The 26,646-nt window shown below is 25.2% G+C and overlaps 1 protein-coding gene across 4 annotated transcripts in view; it reads left to right on the top strand.

The window, feature by feature from the left end:
* The window catches only part of LOC101238367 (uncharacterized), an 81,454-nt gene extending 59,179 nt beyond the window's left edge, over positions 1 to 22,275 (top strand). For 2 of the 4 annotated variants that reach the window (XM_065804700.1, XM_065804699.1), the window contains exons 11-17: positions 6,251 to 6,393; positions 12,529 to 12,738; positions 19,777 to 19,863; positions 19,986 to 20,090; positions 20,208 to 20,351; positions 21,811 to 21,864; positions 21,963 to 22,275. In XM_065804700.1, coding sequence (XP_065660772.1) covers positions 6,251 to 6,393; positions 12,529 to 12,738; positions 19,777 to 19,863; positions 19,986 to 20,090; positions 20,208 to 20,351; positions 21,811 to 21,864; positions 21,963 to 22,085 — 866 coding nt within the window. In that variant the 3' untranslated portion in view covers positions 22,086 to 22,275. Of the gene's footprint in view, positions 1 to 6,250; positions 6,394 to 10,760; positions 11,327 to 12,528; positions 12,739 to 19,776; positions 19,864 to 19,985; positions 20,091 to 20,207; positions 20,352 to 21,810; positions 21,865 to 21,962 lie in introns of those variants that run through there. The other 2 variants (XR_010640637.1, XM_065804701.1) reach the window with 2 other exon arrangements.
* The last annotated feature ends 4,371 nt before the right edge of the window (positions 22,276 to 26,646 follow it).

Here is a 26,646-nt window from a genome sequence, read left to right on the forward strand (position 1 = left end):
TCTAAATTTTATTGAGTGAAACACTTTTAAATTAAAAAAAAAAGCATAAATTAATTTTATGTTTTTATTTTTTCTGGTTTATCTTTTATTTGCTTTATTATTTGTTAAGGTATTGTATTTCCTTTCAGTTTATGATTTGTTTATTTAGAATTTTTTCTTCTATTTAGTTTGATTTTTTCAGCACATTTTTGAACACGCAAATTATCAATATATATTAAGGTGTCCCAAGAAACAATAGTTTTTGAAAAATAAATGCAGAGACTTCCTTAATGTGTTCTATATGATAAAAAAATACTGGTTTAAAGAAATTTTAGAATAAAAATTATTTTAGGGGTTTCCCAAGACCCTTGAACATTTAACGAGTTCCTAATATTATCAACAAAAAAATCTTTTAAAGTGTATTACGTTGAGTCTCAAATGAAACGAAGTCATATGAAAATTTCTAAAATAATAATTAAATTATAAATACCTTATTTATTATATAAAAATAAAAAATTGTTAAAAAAATTAGTAAAAATGCATTATTTCTATTTTAGTTAATAAGCTTCTTTTTTATAATCTTAAATTTAAAAAAATTTTTAAATTTAAAAAGAATTTAAAAAATAAACCCTGCAAATATTTTATATTCACAGAGGGTCTTTGCATATATTTTTCAAAAATGTTGTTTTTTGTGACACCATAATATATATATATATATATATATATATATATATATATATATATATATATATATATATATATATATATATATATATATATATATATATATATACATATATATATATATATACATATATATATATATATATATATATATATATATACATATATATATATATACATATATATATATATATATATATATATATATATATATATATATATATATATATATATATATTTATATATATATATTTATTTATATATATATATAATATTAAAATATTTTAAATGAGAAAATACAACTTTATAATGGAACTTGAAGTTTCATGCCATTCGGCAATCATCAGCCATATTATTCAGTGAATAATATGGCTGATGATTGCCGAATGGCATGAAACTTCAAGTTCCATTATAAAGTTGTATTTTCTCATTTAAAATATTTTAATATTATTATTTGATCTATTTTTTTCAAAAAGATATTGATCACTCTTAAACAGACAAGAGTTGTATTTCCAGCAATATACAACATTTATCAATATATATATATATATATATATATATATATATATATATATATATATATATATATATATATATATATATATATATATATATATATATATATATATATATATATATAAAAGGATAGATCATTATTGCATTTTTTTCATTCAAATTAGTTTGGATAGCAAAATAATGTTGCTCTAACATCTAAATGTCATTAAATTAAAATAAAAAACTAAAATTATTTTTTCCTTCCTTTGCCACCGTCCAATTGAAAATAAGCCATTTTTGATATTTCAATATATGATACATAAAAGTTTCTGCTCTTCAAAAAATGCAATAATTTTATTTATTTTTTTGGTCAAACTTTTAAAATTGCTTTAAAACTCAAAATTTTATGCAGTAGCACGATTACGCACAAGAAGAATTTCGTAAAATTACAAATTTTTTTAAATGCTGTTTTATATGTACTTTTTATTGTACTTATTTAAAAAAGTTCTGTGAAAAAAAAAAAAGAATTTATTGATCAATTAATTCTACATATTCCAATTATTTATTTGAAGCAAAGTGTGGAATATACTTAGATAAAAGATTTGCTCTAATGTATCTGTCTCTTTTCATTTATCCTGATGCAGATGTGGCTGCTTTTGTAACCAATTGAACATATCTTTCTACATTTTGAGAATGGTATGGAAAATCAGTTTTTGCATATTTTGTATTGCATTTTTAATGAAATCATCATTTAACTCTTTTAACATAGGGGTGAAGTCCTTAGGTGTTCCTCCCAATTTGCAAGACTAAAGTAATCAACTGCATCAAAGTTTAGAAGAGGAATTTTAAAATTTCTTACTTTAGTAGAATTTGAAACTGCGCATCGCAAATTTAATACTTCTAGCTGCTAATTCTCATTTCTTTTCGTTCATCCATCAACATTGATATAAAAATATTTTCTGGGTCACCATAATATGCATTTCTTTGAATGCATTTATCAACTATAAGTCAATCGCTTTCAGAAAGGAAGTGGGAGAATTAAGTTAGGCGCCATGAGTGTTTTGCCCCTATGTAACATTGAGGCTCCAGTATTATAAAGAACCACACCAGTGCATAACCTCAAAGAATATAATCAGTAAGTATTACAAGCTCGGTAAAAGGAGGAGTGCTTGCAACAAACAAACGATGGATTCGATTTGCTGTTGTCAGCCATTGAAAATGAACCAACGGGCCTGGCTTTTTTTTTTTAGACTTTCTTTCACCTCACTTATTTCTATTGACTTGCACATGTTATAAAGATACTGCTGATCTTTGCTAATATTATTTGTCACAACCTTATGTAGAACGTTTGGTAAGTTATTCTGTCTGTCATTAAATTTGACAATTTGCAACTCGTAACAATTTAAAAGTTCTTTCCCAATGTTGCCACTAAATGCAGTAGGTCCTGAAGTGGTGCCATCTAAATGCAATACTAAATTTCTCAATGGTAGTTTATTAAAATATACACACTAACCATTGAACTGGATATCCCAAATGCAGTTCCAGCAATCTTATACACCATTGTTCACACCAGTATTTACATTAGTTCCATCAGAGCCAATAGCTAACACATTATCAAGTGATATTTTTTTTCCATCAAAAAAATCTATAATAGCATTCTTGATATTATATAAATCCAGACATTTTATTTCTAAAAGTATTGAAAATATTATGATCAAATACCAATACCTAAATACCAATAAAAAGCCTAAAAATGCACAATATAAGTTCTTCAACGGAAAAAGAATGCCAAAAAAAACTTGATTACTATTCTATTTTTGTTATATCATCTAATGGTAACAATTTATCACAATTTAAAATAAAATTTAATAATTTTAGAACAAAAATCACTAAGTAATTTAATAACAATAAAAAAAAGCCTAAAAGTGCACAAATATGGTAAAATAAGGTCTTTTAGCAACAAATGAAGATAAAACTAAGTGAGTTTTTTTTTTCCGATTTAACTTTTATCGTTCACGAGCAACAATTTACACTACTCATGGTTAAATTTTATAACCAAATTACTATGTAACTAAATAATGATAAAAAGCATAAAAATATACAAATATGGTGATTTTAGGCCCCCTGGCGGCAAAGGAAGACATAGAAAAATCAAAAAATTTTTATCCAATCTACTTTATATTATTCAGAGGCAACAAATTATCACTATCTAAAGTCAACATTTTTTCAATGATCTACCCTAATATATATATATATATATATATATATATATATATATATATATATATATATATATATATATATATACACACGTAATATATACGTAATATATACGTAATATATATACATATATATATATACACATATATATATATTTATATATATATATACATATATATATATAAATATATATATATATATATATATATATATATATATATATATATATATATATATATATATATATATATATATATATATATATATATATATATATATATAATTTGAAATGTGTTAATAACCAATATAAATAAAGTAGTAGTCAAACATATAAGCACTGCATATGAAACATTTATTTCTTTTATTTGTTACCATTAGTAATTTTAATGAAGTAATTTTAATTAAGATACACTAAATTTATGTTTGATATTTTTTAGCACAAGAGGCCTTTCAAAAAACTACTGATGATTTTTTGAAAGGTCTCTAGTGCTAAAAATATTAAACTTAAATTTAGTGTATCTTCATTAAAATTACTTAATAGAAACAATAAAAGAAAGAAATATTTCATATGCAGTGTTTATATGTTTGATGTTTGACTAATACTTTATATATATATATATATATATATATATATATATATATATATATATATATATATATATATATATATATATATATATATATATATATATATATATAAAATACCAACCATGGGAGACTTAATCTATTAGCTAGTCAACGAACAGCATTCATTGGAGCAACTATTAAAGAAGGTGGAGTTGCTCTGGAAAAAGCAAATCTTTCAGTTAAATGCACATGAAAAGCAGTATAAGAAGTAAGGAAGAATCAACTAAGGTTAAATTTAAAGCACTAAAACATTCATCTGTACATTGAAATGTAGCATTGGGATGGTAAACTGGTTTTAGACTTCAGAAAAGAAAACAAGGAAAGATAAGATGCTTCAGTATCAGACATGCCAGACTTTGAAGAAGACAAATTTCTTGGAATCTAAGTAATCATAAATACAACAGGGAAAGAGCAAGCTTGAGCTACATTTGAACTTTTAAATAAGTAGGACATTTCAGGAAATGTAAGATCCTTTGTTTTTGACACTGCACTTAGTATCTTTGGGTATAAAAGTTGAGTGTAAATGATCTGTCAGAGTGGGCTGTAAAATTAATTCAAGATTTTATATGATGGAAAATGGTGAATTGATTATTTCAAATAATGAAGAACAGTTTTTATTACAAGCTGTTAAATTTTACTTTAAAAAAATATGACTTACATGTAATTTACAATTGTACTAACTATATTGTTACTATTATTATGTATTTTACAATATTTTATAATACCTTTCAGTTCCAATAAACTTAATCTTCCCTTTTTGTTAAACTGTACTGCATTATAAATATTTTTTTATGATTTTAGTATTGAAAACTAGTTATTTCTTCAGTAAATTAGATATTTACATTGGGCAGGGGTCGAAACATCATCAAATGATCTAAAATTTTGTGCACATTCATATTTTGCTAAACGGAACAATGTATTAGGAGTGCATTATGTAATATATATATATATATATATATATATATATATATATATATATATATATATATATATATATATATATATATATTATATATACACACACACACACACTCCTAGTCGGCGCTTATGGGGACATGTTTTTTTTGTTCCCGTTTTGTTTTGTTTTTTTCCTTTTTCTATACTATTTTTATCATAAATATAATTATTTTTTAATTTTTATCATATTTTTATTTTTATTTATACATATTTAAATTTATTTTTTCATTATAAAATATGTTTTTTATATTTATTTTTGTTATTTTTATTTATTATTTATTATATTTCATTTTTATTTTCAACTGTTTACAAAAGCAATTAATTACAGTAATATAACCATATTTAAACCTTACCGTAACTCTAAGCCTGACCTTGATGTTGACCCAAATCAAACCTCAGTAGATGTAGCAGCACTCCGCTGCAAGTCAGGCTATTTGATAGTCGATGTAGTTACTTTTTGTTATCTATAAAAGTTGCCTACGGGGACATTTTTTTTACAAAAAAATGATGCTTACGGGTACACTAAAATGTCCCCAATATACTAATGTCCCAGTAAGTGTCCATAAGTGATACTATAGGTGTGTGTGTGTGTGTGTATATATATATATATATATATATATATATATATATATATATATATATATATATATATATATATATTATGCTGTAGTTGTGTAGTGATAGAGCGCTTACTTCATAAGCGAGAAGTTTTTGTTTTTGACCCCTACTACTTCCCTTGCAGTAATGTTCTTAACTTGTTTCTCTGCACAACGACTTTGTCCTTTAAGGCTCCTGTTTTGGAGTTAATGAGTTGAGAGAGGGTTGTAACTATGATAAAGTGTATCCTCATCTGTAGCGGTCTTCTCAACCTTGGGAGTTGAATATCATAAAAATATAAATAATTTATAAAGAATAACAGATTTCAATATTGAAATTTTTCTATAAAAATCTGTAAAAAAAAAATTAGAAAAATTATAAATTTAAGGTAATCTTTAATATCTCAAATCTTGATATTATAATATCTATTTTGCATAGTTGCTAAATAATTAACAAAATGAATTTGAGATTTCTCAAAAAGTTTTAATTTTGGTTTATATTAGACAACAGAACTTAGTTAGACAACAGAACTTTGTTAGAAAATACAACTTTAGGGTGAAAATGAAAACTAGATGTTTTTTTTATTTAGAAGGTTAACAGTCAGAATGTGGAGTTAATCTTCTTTTCATTAAGTCATTAAAAATTTTCATAAAATTATTTAAAAAATTTTTTTATGTATTATTATATTTAGGATTACCAGAGTACAGTGTTTTTAAACAAAAATTAGAGAGCAGATTGCAGATAATACGTTTTTTTGGAAAAGTTATAGCCCAAGTTGTTTTGAGCGAAGAATGCAATATTTCCTTGCAAATTGCAACTGTTCTGGTTAAGCAAGTATGTGAAATTTTACTGGTGATTTTCAAAATATTTTTTTTGTTCTTTTTTAGTCGAGAGCTCTCAAAAAGAACCATAACCTAAAAAACTCCATTAAATTTTTTACCCTGTTATAAAATAATTACTATTTTATGTAATAATTTTATTTCATCAAGTAGTTTTATTTACAATTTTACTAAAATAATTAAGAATTAAAATTTAATCAGTTTAGAACTAAATAATTGTAATTAATTGAAATATGTTAAGTAAAAAACAAATATTGTTTTAAGTTTTTGGAAAAAGTTTGAAAAAAAAAAAATAAAAACAATAATAGCATTCAACTGTTTTATATTAGTCAATTAAAGAGTTAAAAAAAATCAGTCAAAAAAACTTTAAAATTTAAGTTTTAAATAAATTGATTAAACTTTATACAAAATATTTTTAAGAAAAAGATCTGGTAATTGCAATATTTAAAAGTAAAGTAAATTATTCTTTTAATTATTTTTGTTTCTTTATTTGGCTTTATTGGTTAATTGCTTAATTGATTTTATGTGCACATTAAAGCTTACAATTTCAAAGTTTGAAATTGTAAGCTTTAATGTGCAATTAAAACTTACAATTTCAAGCTTCGAGAAGTTTTTACAGTTGTTTCATTTTTATTTTATTTTTTTAATTTGATTTTTTATGCTATATTTTTCTATACAATGCTATATCCAAAGATATTGTTGGCTTAGCATAGAAACAGCCACAAATAGTCACAAGCGTCCGATATTGACCAACATTTTTGCGTACCAAAGTACTACTCAAGCGCAGGTTGAGTAGTACTTTGGTATGCAAAGTTGACGGTGGCAGGATTTGAACTTGTATTGTACAACAGTCCAGATTTTAACTATTTGTATATACAAAATAAAAATATAAGGAAGTGAAGGAAAAATATGTTTTTTTACTTATTCTTAACCACTGTGGCAGAGCCCAATATATGGTCTTGTAGAATACCTGGAAATAGTTATATTAATTAATATTACCAGTTATTCTAAGAGGCAATTAATCAATTTTTTTACTAATTTGTTAAACAAATCAGTTTTTTTGGAAACTAAATGTTGAGCATTATGAAATATTTTTGTTTTTGTAAATTCTTTATTACTTGACTGTTACACATTTCTATAATATTTTTGGGGTTAAAAAACTAGACTAATAAGAACACTTAAGAACAGTCACAGTAAAATGATGAGACTTAATCAAATGATGAGTAACACAAGAATGAATCCTTTGCAAAATTAGCATCTTAGCAGATGTTAATTTTGCAAAGGATTTGATATATGGTTTCCAAGAAAGATCTAATGTAAGAGTTAATTTAATAAAATACATTACAGTTCATAAATATAGAAAGACCTATATTGTTGTGATAACAATTAGCTGAAAAAAATTATTTTTAATCTGAGTTAAAGTTCACCAGCCACTGAGAGCCCCCTCAAATTCCCCCTCCAAGCAATCAAAGAGTGTTGGCTTCTTATCAAGACCAGAATAAATGGTAGTATTATCAACAAGCAGTGCCTTAGATGTGGGAATTTCTGGAAGATTGTTAATGTAAATTATAAAAAAGTCTCAAGATCTTATCCCTGGCTAAAGGCCAGGGACAAGACCTTGAGAAACCCTTATTGATGATCAGAAAGTAAGTTATTAAATTCAAGATGAGAGATTAAGTGTTTGTTAATTAAAGACTCAAAAACTTATGATAGGGAGAAGACTAATGGGATGGTAGTTAGAGGAGTCAGATTGTTCTTCAGAATTTTTGAAAATAGGGATACCAGATACCAGCAGGCTGGAAAGCAAGACTCTGATAGGCACTTGTTAAATAGTTTTGAAAGTATAGTTGGCAGCTCCAGAGAATGCTTCTGCAAGATTATAACAGGTATATAGTCCAGGTATACTAGCTGTAAAATCTGTACCATATGAGATATGAGGAATAACAGATTTTCCCTTATTAATAGACACTGGTAAAGATTCTCCAGAAGTCTCTGAAGCCTAATTTTTGAGATGATATATTCGATTTTGGAACCTGAGAATAGCCGGCTTTGGCGTTAGACAAAATCTTTTTACAATGGTTTCTAGCTATAGTAAACAGATGTCTATTTTCTATAGAGTTATTTTGGCAATAGATATGGAAGTAATGGTCACGACTGGAAATCACACTGGTCACAGCAGTGCAATGAGAGGAAAACCATGGAGAAGAGTGAGGCTTGACTTTAATTTGTCGAGAAGAAATAAAAGATTCCATGCCAGCCTGAATCCAAGAAGTTACATAATAAGCACATTTGTCAGCAGGAAGATGAAAGATTACTACCCTAAGGCCATCACAAGGAAAATCATGGAATGAGTCCTAGTCAACTTTAAAGTAGTTGTAAGAGGTACAATAATAGGGAAATTTTTATGATGGAGAAGAATGAGATAATAGTTTTAATGAGATCAAACAATGATCAGAAGCACCTAAGGGTGAATGTGGAGAAACTGAGCACTGACTAAGATCAAAAACAAGACATAAGTTGAGTAGAGAAGGTAAATGATTCTGATTGTCTGGAATGCAAGTTTGAAAGTTGACTATTTGTGTTAGAGGTTGAGAGAGGCAAAAGTTGGAACCCTTAACATCTGCAGAATTACTGACACTAGAACTAAGCCATTCAGTGTGATGAGCATTAAAGTCACTAATAATAATGATGTTGACTGAAGGATGAAGAGAAAGGGCTTGAAGGATGAAGAGAAAGGGCTTGAAGGATGAAGAGAAAGGGCTTGAAGGATGAAGAGAAAGGGCTTGAAGGATGAAGAGAAAGGGCGTGGTCAATTAGATCAGAAATAAGATAAAAAAGAGTGCAGTCTTGATATGAAGGAGAACAACATAGAACAATGAGAAAGGTGATAGAGTGAAGTGGTGCTAAACGAAAACACATAAAGGAATAGTCTGGATTCAAACCTAGTTTCCTGATAAACGGGTGATTTTTCATGAATGTAGATGCCGAGGCCAAACATGTGGCTATTGGATTCTTCATGAGTTAAAGAAAGATAACTATCACTAAGATCACAAGAAGAGACCGAACTCAAATTAGTCTCACAAAGAGCAAGTAGGTCAGGTGAACTTTGCAAGAGATAAGACTCAACAAAAGAAAAGTTATTTTGAAGACCACCAATATTAGTGAATAATAGATTTAGAGAACTTGATAATTATGCTTTTTTTTATGTTTTATAGTTTTTGATACTTTAGTCATTTTTTAAATTGATTAAGAACTTGACTCAAGCTCAGATTGTACATGTACACTATTTAATTTTCCATGCTATATCCTTATTACTATTAATAAACCTTAAGTCGTAATAAAGGGCTCCAAATGTGATCTCTACATTTTCTTTAGAGAAAATTGTTAAAGTCATATATATATATATATATATATATATATATATATATATATATATATATATATATATATATATATATATATATATATATATATTATATATATATATATATATATATATATATATATATATATATATATATATATATATATGTATATATATATATATATATGTATATATAAATGTATATATGTATATATAAATGTATATGTATGTATATATAAATGTATATGTATGTATATATATGTATATATATATATATATATATGTATATGTATGTATATGTATGTATATGTATATGTATATATATATATATATATATATGTATATATGTATGTATGTATGTATGTATATTTATATATATGTATGTATATATGTATATATGTATGTATGTATATGTATGTATGTATGTATATTTATATATATTATTATATATGTGTATATATGTATTTATATATACACACATATATATATATATATATATATATATATATATATATATATATATATATATATATATTTATATATATATATATATATATATATATATATATATATATATGTATGTATATATATATATATATATATATATATATATATATATATATATATGTATATATATATTTATATATTTATATATATATATATATGTATGTATATATATATATATATATATATATATATATATATATATATATATATATATATATATATATATACATATATATATATATATATATATATGTATATATATAGTAGTCAAAAAAGACTTTAATGGTAAAAAAAAACCTTTCAGTGCTTTTATTTAACATTTAAGCAACATCAACAATTAAGCGACATTTTAATGTTGTTCAAAATGCGCAAGTACATTAAGTAATATTGTTTTTTAAATAACCACTATAATTATGAATAGAAAGTTTTTTTATTTAATGGTGTTTTTGTTTTTGAAAATTTTTTTTTATTTAATGGTGTTTTTTTATTAGGAAAAATCCACTTGCAAATAAGTAAAACATGCAAGGAGTGTTGCTGCATTGACTATCTTATATCCTACTGCTACAGGGAAGTGCTGCTACATCAACTATCTTATTAAGAACTTGTTTATCGCAGGAGCCTGAAAACTTTTAATGTTTTAAAAATATTTCAAAGTATCGCGTTGTAATTAAATTTAATTTTAAATCGCGTTAAAAATTATTTGAACTAATTAAAAATAAAAATTATTAAAGGAACCTAAATTTGGTGTTTGGAAAAGTATATATTTCCTTAAAATTTATTTCTTAAAACAATCTTATATTTAAAATAATCTTTTGTTTGTTTATCACAATTTATTTTAATTTTTACATATTTAATGTAGTATTTATTGTTTATGCAACACAATGATCTTTTAGTAAATATTATAAATAATTTATAAATAGATTTTATCACTTACCAATAAGATATTTGTAAATGTAATTTATGTTCAAAAATGTATTCAAAAATGTCAAAAGAACTTTACATGATATTGAATTAATAAGAAACTTTTAAATACATTTGTGAAAAGAATTCTCTCAAACAATTCTCATTTTTTTATAAAAAAAAAAAAAGATTTTAATTTGCTTTCGCATATTATAATCTATGATGGAGAAACATATTTAATGTAATGTATTAGCAGACTATAAGAAAAAAACTTTATTAAAAATTGCATAATTGTTTTACATTCATTTGAAATTAAATTTTACATTCAACATTTTACTATTTTACATTCCTACAAAACAAAATTTAAATTTTTAAAATCATATTTAATTCAAAGTCTTTTAAAATTAATTTTTTTTTTTTTTATAAAACAATTTTTTTTCTTTAAAAAATTCTCAGTTGCAGTTAAGGGTTGTCCATAAATTACATCATACAGTTTCTGACCCCCTTTCCTTCCTCCCCCCTCTCCTTACTAGAGCATGATGTAATTTATGGACTACCTCTAAATGCTTTTTTTACCTACAGCTTTTTTTACGACTTAATATTTTCTGTATAAATGTTACATAAACAATATTAAAAGATAATTTAAATATTCCAAATAAAATGTTTTCACCTAACTGAACGCTTTTGACATTTACATTTTACAAAAAAGTTTTTGTTTAACTGAACACTTTTAACATTTACAAAAAATGCGAGCTGCGTAACACTTCTTAACAAGACTTGTCAAAGTATTTTTTTTAATGAAAAATTTAGTTCTATTACTTAATCTCTAAATCCTTAAATAAAATTTGTAAAAAAATAAAAATAAAATAGTATTTTTGTTTAAACAATAAAACATTTTAGTTTTTATTTAGAAAATGTTTTTTTGATTACGTTTAAACGCTCGTACAATTTTCTTATGTTCTAATTAATAATAGAAAATGCAGAAATTAAACCTTGACACTTTCAAAATATAGTTATATTATTTTAGATAGTTACTTTTTTTTTATAGAATTCTTGAATTTAAAAAAAACAACAACTAGAACTGCCAATAAAAATCAATAGTCACCCTTTTGGGTGACTGTATTGTATTAAAGGAATATTTTTAGTTGCCTTTCACAAAATTCTGTCACCTGGTACCGTCCAGCAACCATGAGTGATCTATATATCTATCTATATATATATATATATATATATATATATATATATATATATATATATATATATATATATATATATATATATATATATATATATAGTCATTTGTTTTTAAAGCTATGTGTTTTAATTAATTTTAAATTGTGACTTTTTTTAAAATCAAAGCTTCTTGGAAAAGTGGATTCAGCTGTTCCTTCAGGATTTATAAACGATTTAAAGTCATTTGATCATTATTTTTATTCAAATATAAAAGAAAATAGTTTGGATGATTTGAAAATAAACTTTTCAGTTGAACATGAAAATTGTTGGACTGGAAAACTGGAAGAGGTGTTTTTAGATGGCGATATTGAAAAGCTCATTACTGATGGTAATAAGGTTTGTTTTATAATTTTTTTTGTTTTTTCTGAAATATTGTGTTTTAAAAAATAACGTACTAAAAAAAAAGAATTCTTTCGACATGTCTTTTTAAAACTTTAAATGTTTTTAAGAGAAATAACTGTATCATTTAGTTCTGCAGCCTTAAACTAATCTAACAAACAATATCATTTCATATGTTATGGTTCAAAAGAAGCATTTAATCATTTAAGCATTTAATTTAAAGAGTTAATAACTTGTGGGGTTTCCTAAGGCTATTATTATTATAAGACTATTAAAGCTATTTTATTCATTATTTTTATTAATATTATTATTATTGTTTCTTCTATACTTTAATGATCTATGTTTATCTTTAAATCTGATAAATTTAAATCTATTTACAGATGACAGTAATCTTTTTTTATTATTGCAATGATACTATAAAAATTTTCAACTTGTTAACAAACATTAGATAATATTAATAAGTGTTTAGTAAATATCAAACTACCTTTGAATGTGGACAAAACTAAGTTTACATTTTTTTGTAAATTAATTAAGACTGCTGGTAGCTTCATGTTGAAGTTACTAAATCTTATTACAAATAAAACTATTCTCAAAAGGGAATCTTTGGTAAACTTTTTATTTGTGAAAAAAAAGTCTTGAAAAAAATCAAAAAATCTCAGAATGATTTATAAATCTAAACTATTTCTTAATTTTAAATCACAAAAACATTTTTATTATGTTATATTTTCTTTCATTAATGGTTACTTATTATACTATTGCATCTCTTGGGCAAGTACCAATTATACAAAATTAAAAAAACTTTACACTAAAAAAAACATGCATATTGATTTGCATTTGGAGCTAATAGAGCAGAACCTTGCAAACCTCTTCTGTGTGTATTTTTTTAGCCAATTTTTTTGCAGTTAAAATGATACTTTCAAATCTTGTAATTCTATATTCTTCCAAAAAAGTGAAGTTTTTTCAACTTTTTTGTGCATTTACAGGGATCCATGTGTGTTGGTTGTAGCAATTTACTAATGACATTAATTTGAAAAAGTCTCATACTACACAAGCAACGAAAGCTATTGAAATTTTCTAACTGCTCAGCCATCCCCTATTTAAAATTCACGGCCTTGCATCCTGCATTTTTGCTGAAAAAATAGAAGGCCATTTATCCGTTTATATTTACATTCACAAAAACATCTAAATTGGATTTAAAAACGAAAATAAATAATATTTTTTATTTATGAATGCAGTTGTTTAATTCGCAATATCAATATAGATAAGGAATATTACTTCTGATATATAAAAAGTATACTAATGAAGTATTTCTATTTTGTCTTCATAAATACAAAAACATATACAAGGAGAGAAATTATAAACTTTATTAAGATAATTATTTTTTTAAGTAATTTAAAATAATTTTGGAATTTGAACCAAATAAATAACATGTGACGCAAATTTTCTTTTACTTAAACATTAAAATTAGTCTAAAGCAATTAACTCAATTAACAAAAACAAGAAGCCACACAAATTAAAAATATTAAAACTTATTTGAATCTTCGTCTTTTTTTTAAACCAACTGTATTGTCATTATGAACCAAGTCAGTAATAACTTTTCTATTATTGTTGAAGTATATGTTTGAAATAGTGTGGTGAACATCAGCTCGTCCTTTTATCCAATGGGTGAAACATAAAAATGCTCCATGCTTCATTGTAATATTGAGAAAAAGTTCAACTGCTTTTCTGTCTTGCAGTTTTCAACTATTTTAAATATCAAAAACACAATATATGCAAAACCATCACAAACATAATCAATAAGATATAATGATGGAAATATCAGTCCATCTCTTGATAAAATATTCAAATATTATTTATTTTGTGAATTTATTGTAGGGTTACTATAAATGCAAAATTTTTTGCATTTATAGTAACCCTGAGTTTTTCTGCTTTCGAAAGATTATTGATTGCAAATTGTTTAGCAACATCATCTGAAATAGAAAAAAAAAATCCCTTAATAAACTGCAAAACTAATGAAACTGCTTCTAAAATATTTTTAATTGAATAAATAAACAAAATTTATTTAAAACACACAATCATGACATAATGCAAAAAAAATATTCCTAGTTTTACCCTTAAAAGATTTATCTTTGTGTTTGAGTTCAAATTTCTGTTAAGTTGTTTTTTTACAAGGTTTACTAAGTAATATTTATAGTATAAATCTCAAAATTTTTTTACTAACTTTTTTACAATATATCCAGTAATGTACACTGCAACTTCATGGGATTCATCAGAGATTATAATTTTTTTCAAAGTTAAATCTTCTATATCATTTAAAAATTCATCAGATTGTTTCGTCTCATCAACTTTGATATCATTTTCTATAATATTGATTGATTCTTTTGCCAAATTTTTTATTTTTATTATTCTTTCACTATATATAACATCCTTCAAGTTTACCAGTTACCAGCCACCACTCATTTGGCAATATTTGCCAAAACACTTTTATTTTATATAAATAAAAGTGAAAATAAAATTTGTAAAGCTTAAGATGCTTGAGCTGAGAAGGTAAAGTTTTCACAGTTAGAAATTTTTGAACTCTCCCAAGAAAACTTCTGTTCCATTGCACGCAAAACTCAGGCTTTTTATCACTTTGAATCACTGCTCTTCCAGTTCTGTTACTAAAATAAAATTGGTCTATTGGTTTGGAGATTGTCCACCACATGTTAAAAAGATGCAACTGGAAGCATCTTTGGAATTCGGAAGATAAGATTTAGTAGCAGCTGTAGTAGTTTCATGAAAAATGTCAAGTGCAATCTGAACATTCTGTTTGAATTTGCCTGGGTGTAAAACTTTATTGCAAAATCTAGGAGCTTTTCTTAACTTTGCATCTAAGTTTTCATCCTTTTTGTAAACAGTGTGCAACATTTTCCAGGAAATTTCACCTGACTTAAAAGCAATATCATCAAAAAAATAACAAAAATTGAGTTCAAGAAAAATAAATCTTTTACTATTTAACATATTATTACTAACATTTTTTATCAGGTGTACAACATCAAAAAATGAACTTTTTGTGATTGAAAATTTATAAATGAACTTTGACCATTTGGATCATGTAGCTTTAATAACTTTGAGTAGGTTGAAACATACAATACCTCTAAAACCACTCTTAGTTAAAATATCTAAGCAGTTCAAAATTTCATCTTTTAACCACTCACTGTCAACTGGCAAAGCTTTAATAATGCAGGGTATATTTTCTTTGAATGCAATTATTATAAAACACAAAATACCTCTATGAAGTTCATTCTTATTATTGGTATCAATAAGTTCTCCTCCACAATACTCTGCGCATTCTTGCAAATATATTTCATCAAATTAAACAATAATATCATTTGATAAAGAATTATTTTCCATCAATAATTTTGAAACTTTCAACAAATCAATTTTACCTTCTTTTATCTTGTTTAGAAGGAAAACTGAACGTAAGGTTAACTGTTCAAGAAGAAGTTTAAGTGATTGCATTGAAGTGAAGTAAAATGTAGCAGTTAAACATATTGGATAACATTAGCTGAATAGGCTTGAATTTTAAATTGATTTTTTTTATGTTTATCTAAAATCATGTTTTCTGCTTTAAGATATGAAGGAAAGTTTTCATTTATGCTTTTCTTACTAAGTTTACAATTGTTCCTATGTCTTAACCAATATGGCAAAGATATAGGAAAACTTTCAAGAAACAATTTTATGTGTAAGTCTTTATCAATCTTGATAAAGATCTGCACATTAAATTGTTGAAACATGAAAGATCTCATGTAGTAGCCTCATGAGAGGCTACTACATTAGTTTGCTGAGTTTCGACAGCCAAAGTAATTAAAGTGTCATGGATGGCACTAATTTTATAATGGATTGCTTTAACACGCCTTATTCTTGCTTCCCAATCTGTCACTAAGCTTTTTTTATAGTATTTAATCCCAAGTGATCAGTTAAAATTATCCATTGATGAACAGATGCTGAAAGTAATGTGAACAGCCTCTGAAGTACTTTAAACAACGTGACTGATTTTACAGATGACTTAGCGACATCGCATAGTACAAAATTGTAGCTATGACAGGCACATAATAAATAAACAGCTAAGGAAATGTCCAGAGATGAACCCCAATATTTTTTCTTTCATGTTCGCCCTGTTGTCAAAACCAGTCAGTTGATTCATTCACAATTAAACATTCTATGAAATGTTCTTTCACTGATATTTTATTTTCATCTAATGATAAATTAGTTATTCTTTAGCTAAGGTAATCTCTATAAATTTAAATATTTAAATAACAAATTAATAATAATAAAGGCCAACCATATGCTTTTGTTGGACAAACTAAGGCTAACCATATTCTTTTGTTGGGTTAACTAAGGCTAATCATATTTTTTTGTTGATTCAGTTAACTTTTTGAAAATAGATATTGTAAATACTTTTCTACTTTCAGGTTGTTTATAATACTTTTTTAAAAAATAAAAAAATTTAATGATTAAAAAAAATGTATTTGTTTTATTGCTATCGTAGTTTCTGTAATTTTAATAATATAATTATACTTAGTTTTAACAAAAGTTATTTTAATTTTAACAAGTTTTTTCTTTTCTTTAAACATGACAAAAGTTTTAAAGTAAAGCAATAGTAATTTGAAATAATCAAAGTTAAATGTGGTGTTACCAATTTCTAGGAATGTTTTCTTACATTCAAATTTATATGGCTGTTAGTATGTCTTCTGATTTTATACCTTTTTATACTGATAGCAATAACAATGCTTTTTAGTTAAAATAGAAATCGTTTTTTTATTCTTATTGTTTGAAAATTTGTTTAAAATTTTTTTTATGCAAAAGAAATTTGTTAAAAGTGTAAAAAATAAATACTAATTCAACGCATGTAATCATTTCCAAGTAAATGATTATATGCATACAAAAAGATTTAAGTTCATGTTCTTCTAGTGAACGAGACTTTAGACTTTATTTTATCATACTTGTGTTAGGCTATGATTTTTTAAATTTCAAACAATGATGTAATTTTTTACATCATTACGCTGTTTTAACTTTTTGCAATACTTAAACAGCTTATGGAATTTTGATAACTTTTTAAAAAAAAAACCTTTAAAACTTTGGATGTGAAATATTTTTTTTTAGTTGATATATAAAATTGAGCCAGGGTTTATAAAAATTGAGCCAGGGTTATAAAAATAAATTGATTTGAACATTTTGTTTACTGCAGTTTTTCAACAATTCTTTGACTTTGACACCTGGCAAAGCAAATTTTTTGAATTTGAAACAGAAATTAAACACTTTATTAAAAAGTGTTTAATTTCTGTTTCAAAACTTTTAATTGATTTCTTGATAAGTAGTCTTAAAAAGAGTAATGAAATAAAATAGAATTATAAAATAGATTTAATTCTAATAAAATGAGGAAATAAAAAATCAAATTTTTAACATAGTAATATAGAGAGATCATAAAAATATTACTTATAGTACAAGTACTAATTTTAAATAAACATGAAAATATAAACTTATAAAAAAAAATATGAAAGTATAAAAGTAAAAAAGTATAAAATTTAAATAAACATAAAAATGAAAAACTAAAAAAGAAAAAACAGTACAATACTTAACAACCAGTACAATACTTAACAACCAGTACAATACTTAACAAACAGTACAATACTTAACAACCAGCACAATACTTAACAACCAGCACAATACTTAACAACCAGTACAATACTTAACAAACAGTACAATACTTAACAACCAGTACAATACTTAACAACCAGTACAATACTTAACAACCAGTACAATACTTAACAACCAGTACAATACTTAACAACCAGTACAATACTTAACAAACAGTACAATACTTAACAACCAGTACAATACTTAACAACCAGCACAATACTTAACAACCAGTACAATACTTAACAACCAGTACAATACTTAACAACCAGCACAATACTTAACAACCAGTACAATACTTAACAACCAGTACAATACTTAACAACCAGCACAATACTTAACAACCAGTACAATACTTAACAAACAGTACAATACTTAACAACCAGTACAATACTTAACAACCAGTACAATACTTAACAACCAGTACAATACTTAACAAACAGTACAATACTTAACAACCAGTACAATATTTAAAGATAAAATTTTATGTAATAAAAATAAAATAAGAGGTTTGAAATATCTAAAACTAAATATACTTATTTCATTTATTTATATATACTTATTTAACATATAATATTGTTATATATCTAAGATATAATATTAGAGGAAAAGTAGATTATAATAACATACAGTAACAATATAATAAATGATGTTGTAATAATATTATTATAATATATTATAACATATTATATAAATATATTATAATAATATAAATTATTGCAGTAATAATAGTAGACAATAAAAATAAAAACTTCAATTACTAATATACTTATATTAGTAATAATAATATAAATAATAGTAGTAGCAGTAGTAGTAGTACTAGTAGTAGTAGTAGTAGTAGTAGTAGTAGTAGTAGTAGTAGTAGTAGTAGTAGTAGTAGTAGTAGTAGTAGTAGTAGTAGTAGTAGTAGTAGTAGTAGTAGTAGTAGTAGTAGTAGTAGTAGTAGTAGTACAGTCCTACACTCCTCTACTTACAGTAGAGGAGTGTAGGAATTACGACTTATATAATAAAAAGTTAAATAGACTGTTTTTGAAGTTTATCTAGTTTGACTGTTTATCTAGAGTTGCAAAAAAAGTATGAATTAGAAAAAGCGAATTTAGCTTTGGTCAATTTGACATTAAAATTTTCTTTATTATAAACTTCTTGTAAAAATTGCTTTTAAATTAAAATGTATCATTTCATTTTTAATAAAATAAGGTCAACATTTATGGGAAATGAGTAAAAAAAACTCAACTTTAACAAAAACTGATATAAAGTATACTTGGTATAATAAAAGTTAATAATAAGTTGAGTAGAAACATTTATCTTAGTAATCTAAGGGTTGTATCGTATATTAAATTATGTTTGTATTTTCAGGATGAATACTTGGATCGTGTTGCTAAGTTTAAGCTATTTACATCTATTAAAAAGGAAATTGATGTTTTCAAGCAAGGCTTTTTTTCAGTAAGTTCACTCTCTACACATACACACACAGATATATATATATATATATATATATATATATATATATATATATATATATATATATATATATATATATATATATATTATTTATGTGTGTATAGCACATTCCTGCAGATGTGATAAGTATCTTTAATGTGGACGAATTTTCTTTGCTGTTAAATGGAGTGACAAAGATTGATGTTCAAGACTGGAAAAAACATACATTGGTAGACTCTTATTATGTTGTTTTTGTTATTTTTTATTTTTTTATTTTTTTTTGTGCGTTATTTAGTTAACAAAAAAATTTTTTTTGACAATTGTGTATGTTTTAAAGTATTATATAGTATAAAGGTTTGAATGAGCACTCCCCTGTCATAAAATGGTTTTGGAAAGCAGTGGAAGACATGATAGAAGAAGAAAAGGCTTTGTTACTAAAATTTTGCACCGCATCGCCATGCGTTCCTGTAGGTGGATTTTCTAATTTCAAGGTAAATATTACTAAAGTTGCAGTGTAGTTTTTATCAGTCAATTAAACCAGTGGCATAACTATAGGATGGCGGGGTTGGCAAAATGGGGTCCTATGGAAGCCGAAACTTTAGCTCTTAGAGTCACGAGCTTAGAAGTAACTTAACATTTTTAACAAAATTTAGTAAAAATTATAAAACTTATATAAGTATTTGAAATCAAATAAAGTTAGAAACAACTGAAGACCATATTTTGATAAAATATACAGATGCGCATATAAGTATAAAGATACGATACATAAACTGAAGATTATTAAGATTTAAACACATTTAAAAGAAATATCGATCACTTTTAGAATTTCAACTACGATAACAATAAAGATGTTTTTAATACTCTAAGTGGGCATCCATGGGCAAGATGTTAAGATGTTAGCTTAAGAGGTTTTTTAAAAAGTGCTAACGAAATCTATTCTATTAAATTGCAAATCGGATGAAAGAAGCTTTTTTTTGTTATTGGTTTTTGGTTGCAAAAATCTACAAACTATGGACCTCTAAAGCACTTCAGCCGATCTTTTAAATGTCATAAAACGTTTGAAAATTTGAGCATACTTTATCGAGTATTGAACATCATTAATAATCAACTGAAATTGCGTTTCCTTCCAATGAATGAAATAATTTCAATTTCAATTTTTCACTTTGCAAAATTGAAATGACACTTCTTCTTGAAATGAAAATCTAAATTTGTTGATGTATGTAAATAAAAAAACTGAAAAAATCTGAATCATTTGCCTGGGAAATCCTCAGTTTTCGATCTACAGACAAAAAAAAGGCTTCATGTATTAGAAAACTTCCTTATTTAATAATAATAAAGAATCATTTTATGTCGTACAGCTTTCCTGAATTATGTACTGCATTAATATTACTTTTGTATGTGACTACAGCTATGCTGAAAGATCATTTTCAAAACTAAAATTATTAAAAATCTTTTTAAGAAACTACATAGAGCAAGGCAGGCTACTTAATTAGGATATTTTCTTTATTTAAAATTTAATGGTCCAGTCTTTAATGTCGTCAACATTAATGTCGTTATTATTACTTTTGCGAAACAGAAAACTCGGCGAAAAAAATATAGTTATAAATATCTTATAACAATTAAATATGTTATTAAAAATATTTAATGTATATACTTTTAAAAATTAAATTTTTTAGATACTTAACAAAAATGAATATTAGTTACACTGCTAGATAATTTCTTAAGTGATTTATCAAAATCACTTAAAAAGTTATCTTTTATTCAATAAATTTGCCAAGGGCCTCAGATGTTATAGTTGCGTCACTGAATCGAACTTTTATTTCTTTAGCTTTTTTAATTTTTTCAAATTTGATGCTTTAAGATTTGGTTGTTTTACTATTTTTACTTCAAATGCGACTTAAATAAATTTTGTTAAACATTGTTTTGTTGACGGCCAACATTGTTTCACAGGGTCTCGGTGGGTCAAATTGGTTCACTATTCAAAAACATTATGGCAAAGATAAAGTATGTAATTTCTCGATTTATTTGTGTATGATATTGTGACGTATTTACTTTATTTGCAATATATTTACTTTGTTTAAAATATTTTTATATATGTGAAGCTCCCGGAAGCTTCGACTTGTTTTAATACGTTGCAGTTGCCTGATTACTCAAGCGAGAAGATTCTTCGTAAGAATCTTTTAATTGCAGTACGTCATGGAAATGAAGGCTTCGCATATGTATAAATTAACTTATTTTATTTCGACTGACAATGGATGTCACAAACAACAACTGATATTTTATTCTGATTTCCGATGTTATCAATGATAAGAAATATCTGACATAGATGTTACCAATCAAAAAAGAATACATTAATTAACTGTCAATATTTGCAGAATAAACAATATTTTAAATAAAATATATAAATAATACAAGTATTTAAAGTTTTTAAATATTATAATTTAATATGAATATGCATTTTTTTAAATATTAGTTAAAAAATTTTAACAAATAATTTTAAATAATTAAAAAAAAAACTAATTTTATGGAGTTTTAATTTTTAGCACTTTAGTGTAGTAAATATTCTATAACAAAAACAAACTTCTCTTTTTTGAAGAAAGTACGCTTTAAATCATTTCAACTATTACGGTTGCCTTCAGCTCTCTTTAATAAACGCAAACTAAAATAAATACGCTAATGTATAACTGGTAACACTTGGTTTGAAAACTAGGGACATAAAACTTAAAACAACATTAGTTTATAATTAAATTTGCGAATATAGACTAGTGATATGCGAATATTACGAATAACTGGTGATAACTATAGACTATTGATAACATACAACAATAACCATAGAGGTAAATTAAGATGATGATTGTAATCTACCTATAGTCTGTCTGGTAAAATGTTATACGCCATTAAAAGGAGGCCTTGTAATCAAGGTGGCCTAATATTTTTGACAATTTTTTTTCTTTTAATGAAATACATATTTATAAAAATTTCACTTTGAGGCAATTCCGGTTCCAGTCGGAATTAAAATATTTTAGGCCGTGATTACAATATTTTAAGACGTGACACAAAATGAACTATAGGTAAACCTAAGTAATTTTATTCGCAGTAATTAATTATGTAAGGATTTTTAGAATTTTAGGAACACTGTGGTGCAAAAAAAGTTGCTACCCAGTTTTGGGTAACAAACTAGCTCTTTTTTTTGTCAAAAATGACACCTGCCTCTGAGAATAGTCTCATTTTTAATGTTTCTTAAATTTTAAATAATAAGTATACAATGCCTAATACAGTAAATATTTCAATTTTAACCTAAATGGAAAAATAAAAAACAAAGAAATAATTTTAAATATAAATGTTATGCAGGTTAAAACTTTCATTAAATAAAATTGAGGAACAAATAAAAACAACATATTATATTTAAATGAAACAAGAATCGATGTAACGAAATAAGTTATATACACTGGCGAGCAAAAAAAAGTGAACAGTACAATTTTTCAGTAAATTATGTATTATTAATCAATTAAAAATATAATACATAAAATATAACATATCGCTTATGTTAAATACATATACATACACATATATACGACTCATTTTGAAAAAAAAAGTTAATATTTTGTGTGGCCACCACCATTTTTGAGGTATCGTAACCCAAACTTGTTTTATGGCTGCCCAAAGATCATCCAAAGATGAAATATTATTTTTATGGACCTCTTTATCCATATAGTCCCACAAATTTTCAATAGGATTAAGGTCTGTAAGAAGAGGTACTTTTTTACATGGGTGTATTTTGAACCCCTGATCTTTAAGACGCCTCGAAATTGTCATACAGCACGCCATAAAAAGGCAAGGTTAGCTTGGGTAAAATATAATAAAAACACAGACTGGACAAAAATATTATGGTCAGATGAATCACGATTTTGTTTGCATTTAGATCGTCCACAGATGTGCATTAGACGTAAGAACGAACAATTAAATCCAGTTCACTTTTTTTTGCTCGCCCGTGTATATATACTGTAGGCTATAAATATACATTATGTAGCCAAAATACTGAGGTGCAAGGTTTCACTTTCAATCTTAAAAGCAAAAAATTTTGGCCGGAGTTTTAATACTCCTTATAAAAAGTTGGCTGAAGATACCCTTGATAAAAAAAAAAATTCAATTGTAAATTAACAAATCTGTTATGTAAAAGTTTTTCAGGATGAAAACAGATTTTAACATTAAAAATTAATATTGATAACCCAGATCTTCATAAAAATAGACTTTTTTTTCTCTCTAATTAGAGAGAAAAAAAAAAGTTTATTAGTTTAAAGTTTTATTTTTTAAGTTTAAAAGTTTAAAAGTTTATAAATCCGATATAAACAGGTTAAATAATACCTTTACATATATTAGTAATGATGCTAAGAATATTAGCATCATTACTAATATATGTAAAGGCATTAATAATTAGATAATGTCCTATGTAGCCAAGCTGTTGATAAACTAATATCAAATGTTTTAATATTACTAAATGATATTGCATCTGACCATAGACCATTATCATTATCGCTTATAAATAGTATACCTGCTACAATAAACAGTTCTGTGCTAAAAGAACCACCCAGAATGCCATATTGGCAAGCTTGTGACTATTTCATTTTAGCTCAATAAGAATAAAGGACAGATTATTTACTTCAAATTGTAAAAGTGCTATTCAATATTTTTAATAGTTCTATATCACATGAATCTTTTGCTTCTAAATTACTTAAAGTAAAATTATAAAATGTATGCAACCTGCTGGGGCTGACATAATACCTCAAAATGGTATTAAAGTAAATTCGGAATTCAATGTTACCGGATGGAATGACTTTGTTTCACACAATTATGAGATTGCCAGGGATGCATTCACGCAATGGGTAATAGATGGGGAACCTTAACATGGAGTTATTAGAGAAAGAATGAAAAAAACTCGAGCAATATTTAAACTTGCTTTTTGGTACTTTAAAAATTATGCAGAGCAAATTAAGGCTGATAAATGTGCAGATAATATCAATAATGGTGATCCTAAAAAGTTCTAGGACAGTGTGTATAGAAAAAGAAATAAAAAAGGCAACCAATTATGTTCCTAGTATTGGTGAAGTTACTGGTGACAAAGACATTGCCACGAAGTGGGAAATGCATTTTAAAACATTGTATAAATCAATTAATGCTGACCAGCATAGATTACATTTTGAACAGAAAGCGCAATCTTTATTGCTTAACACACATAATGAAGTTACCATTATAAATGTTATTAATGCTTTGTGTAAACAAAAAAAAAAGAAAGACTCATGGCACAGATGGCCTGTTTATGAAATCTTTTTGTATATGAAGGACATAGATTGTCTCTCAATCTAAGTTTTATTAGCTATTTTTTTTAATTTTTGCTTGCAATGTGGACATTTGTCATCAACATTTTGTGAAGCTACGATAATACCTCTACTGAAATTTGAAATTGGTAACTTAACAGACGTAAATAGAGCAATTGCAATTTCTCCTTCTTGGTCTAAAATATTTGAAAACATTTTATCAACAAATGAGCTAATAAAATACCTTTAAGAGTTAAGAGTCTCACGATAATGCTGATTATTTTCAGTTTGGTTTTAAGCAAAATCATTCCACAACGTCCTGTACATACTATTTAAAAAAGACAGTTGATTCTTATATTTCTAGAGTTATATTCACATGCTTTATTGATTTCAAAAAAGCTTTATACAAAACTTCTTCATTTGCCTTAGCTGGTTGTGAATAAGTTTTCGTAGACAAATTAAATTATCTAGGTCACACAATTGAAAATAATTTAGCTGATAATACTGATATTAATAGAGAGATTAAATGTTTATACACACGTACAAAAATTCTCAACAGACGATTCAAGAGATGCTCAGTTAATGTAAAAATACAGTTATTTAAGACGTCCGGCCTCTGTCTGTGCGTACTTTTATTTGTTGTCTACAATAAATTGATAAATAAAAATAAAATAAACCAGGCTACATGGAAACCAGTTTAAAAGCAAACTTGACGTAACTTTAATCGCGAGCCGTTTAATAAAACGAAACTGAATTAACTTCAAATTCTAAATTTTGAACGATTAACAAGTAAAAATATTTGAGAATAAATATGTAGTTGAGAATACCTGAGATAAACGAAACTTCTTCGAATAAATTTATCGAGTAAACGATTCATAAAATTTAAAAAAATAACAAAAAAAGATTCAAAATGCGAAGATTTTATAAAAATTTAACTAAGTTAGGTTAAGTGATTGCGAAAATCGTATTAGGTAATAAAAAAGTTTTGCTTATACAATTTGTATTACAAAGAGTTAGTATTTTCACAAATAAAGTTTTTGGTTGTTATGGAATAATAATAGAAATAATAAAAGAGTTCTTTCTAAAATCACTTAAAAAAAAAATGTTTTGTCAAGAAACTTCTTGTTTATAAAGCAAAAATCATTTTTTTTTTACTTCTCTAAAGGTTTTAATGAAAAGTGGTTGTTTCCTATTTAAAATTTAACAAAGAAGTTTATGTTTAATTTTTTTAAATGCAAAAAAAAAAAAGGAATAATGAGGTTAAAAGTCTAGCAATCGTTGTAATTTGTGATGAACGTACTAAAATTAACAAATTAAACCAAATTTTAAAATCTAGTAGTTACTTAGGAAGAATTGGTGTTTACTCATAGTGCTGACATCTTTAAAAATCAAAACTTGTTCAGTATTAAACTTTTATGTTATGAATGAATTGTTATGAATGAACTTTAAAGCACTAAAATTAATATCTTTA

Source organism: Hydra vulgaris, chromosome 09 (genome assembly GCF_038396675.1).
Source record: "Hydra vulgaris chromosome 09, alternate assembly HydraT2T_AEP".
Taxonomy (NCBI): Eukaryota; Metazoa; Cnidaria; class Hydrozoa; order Anthoathecata; family Hydridae; genus Hydra; species Hydra vulgaris.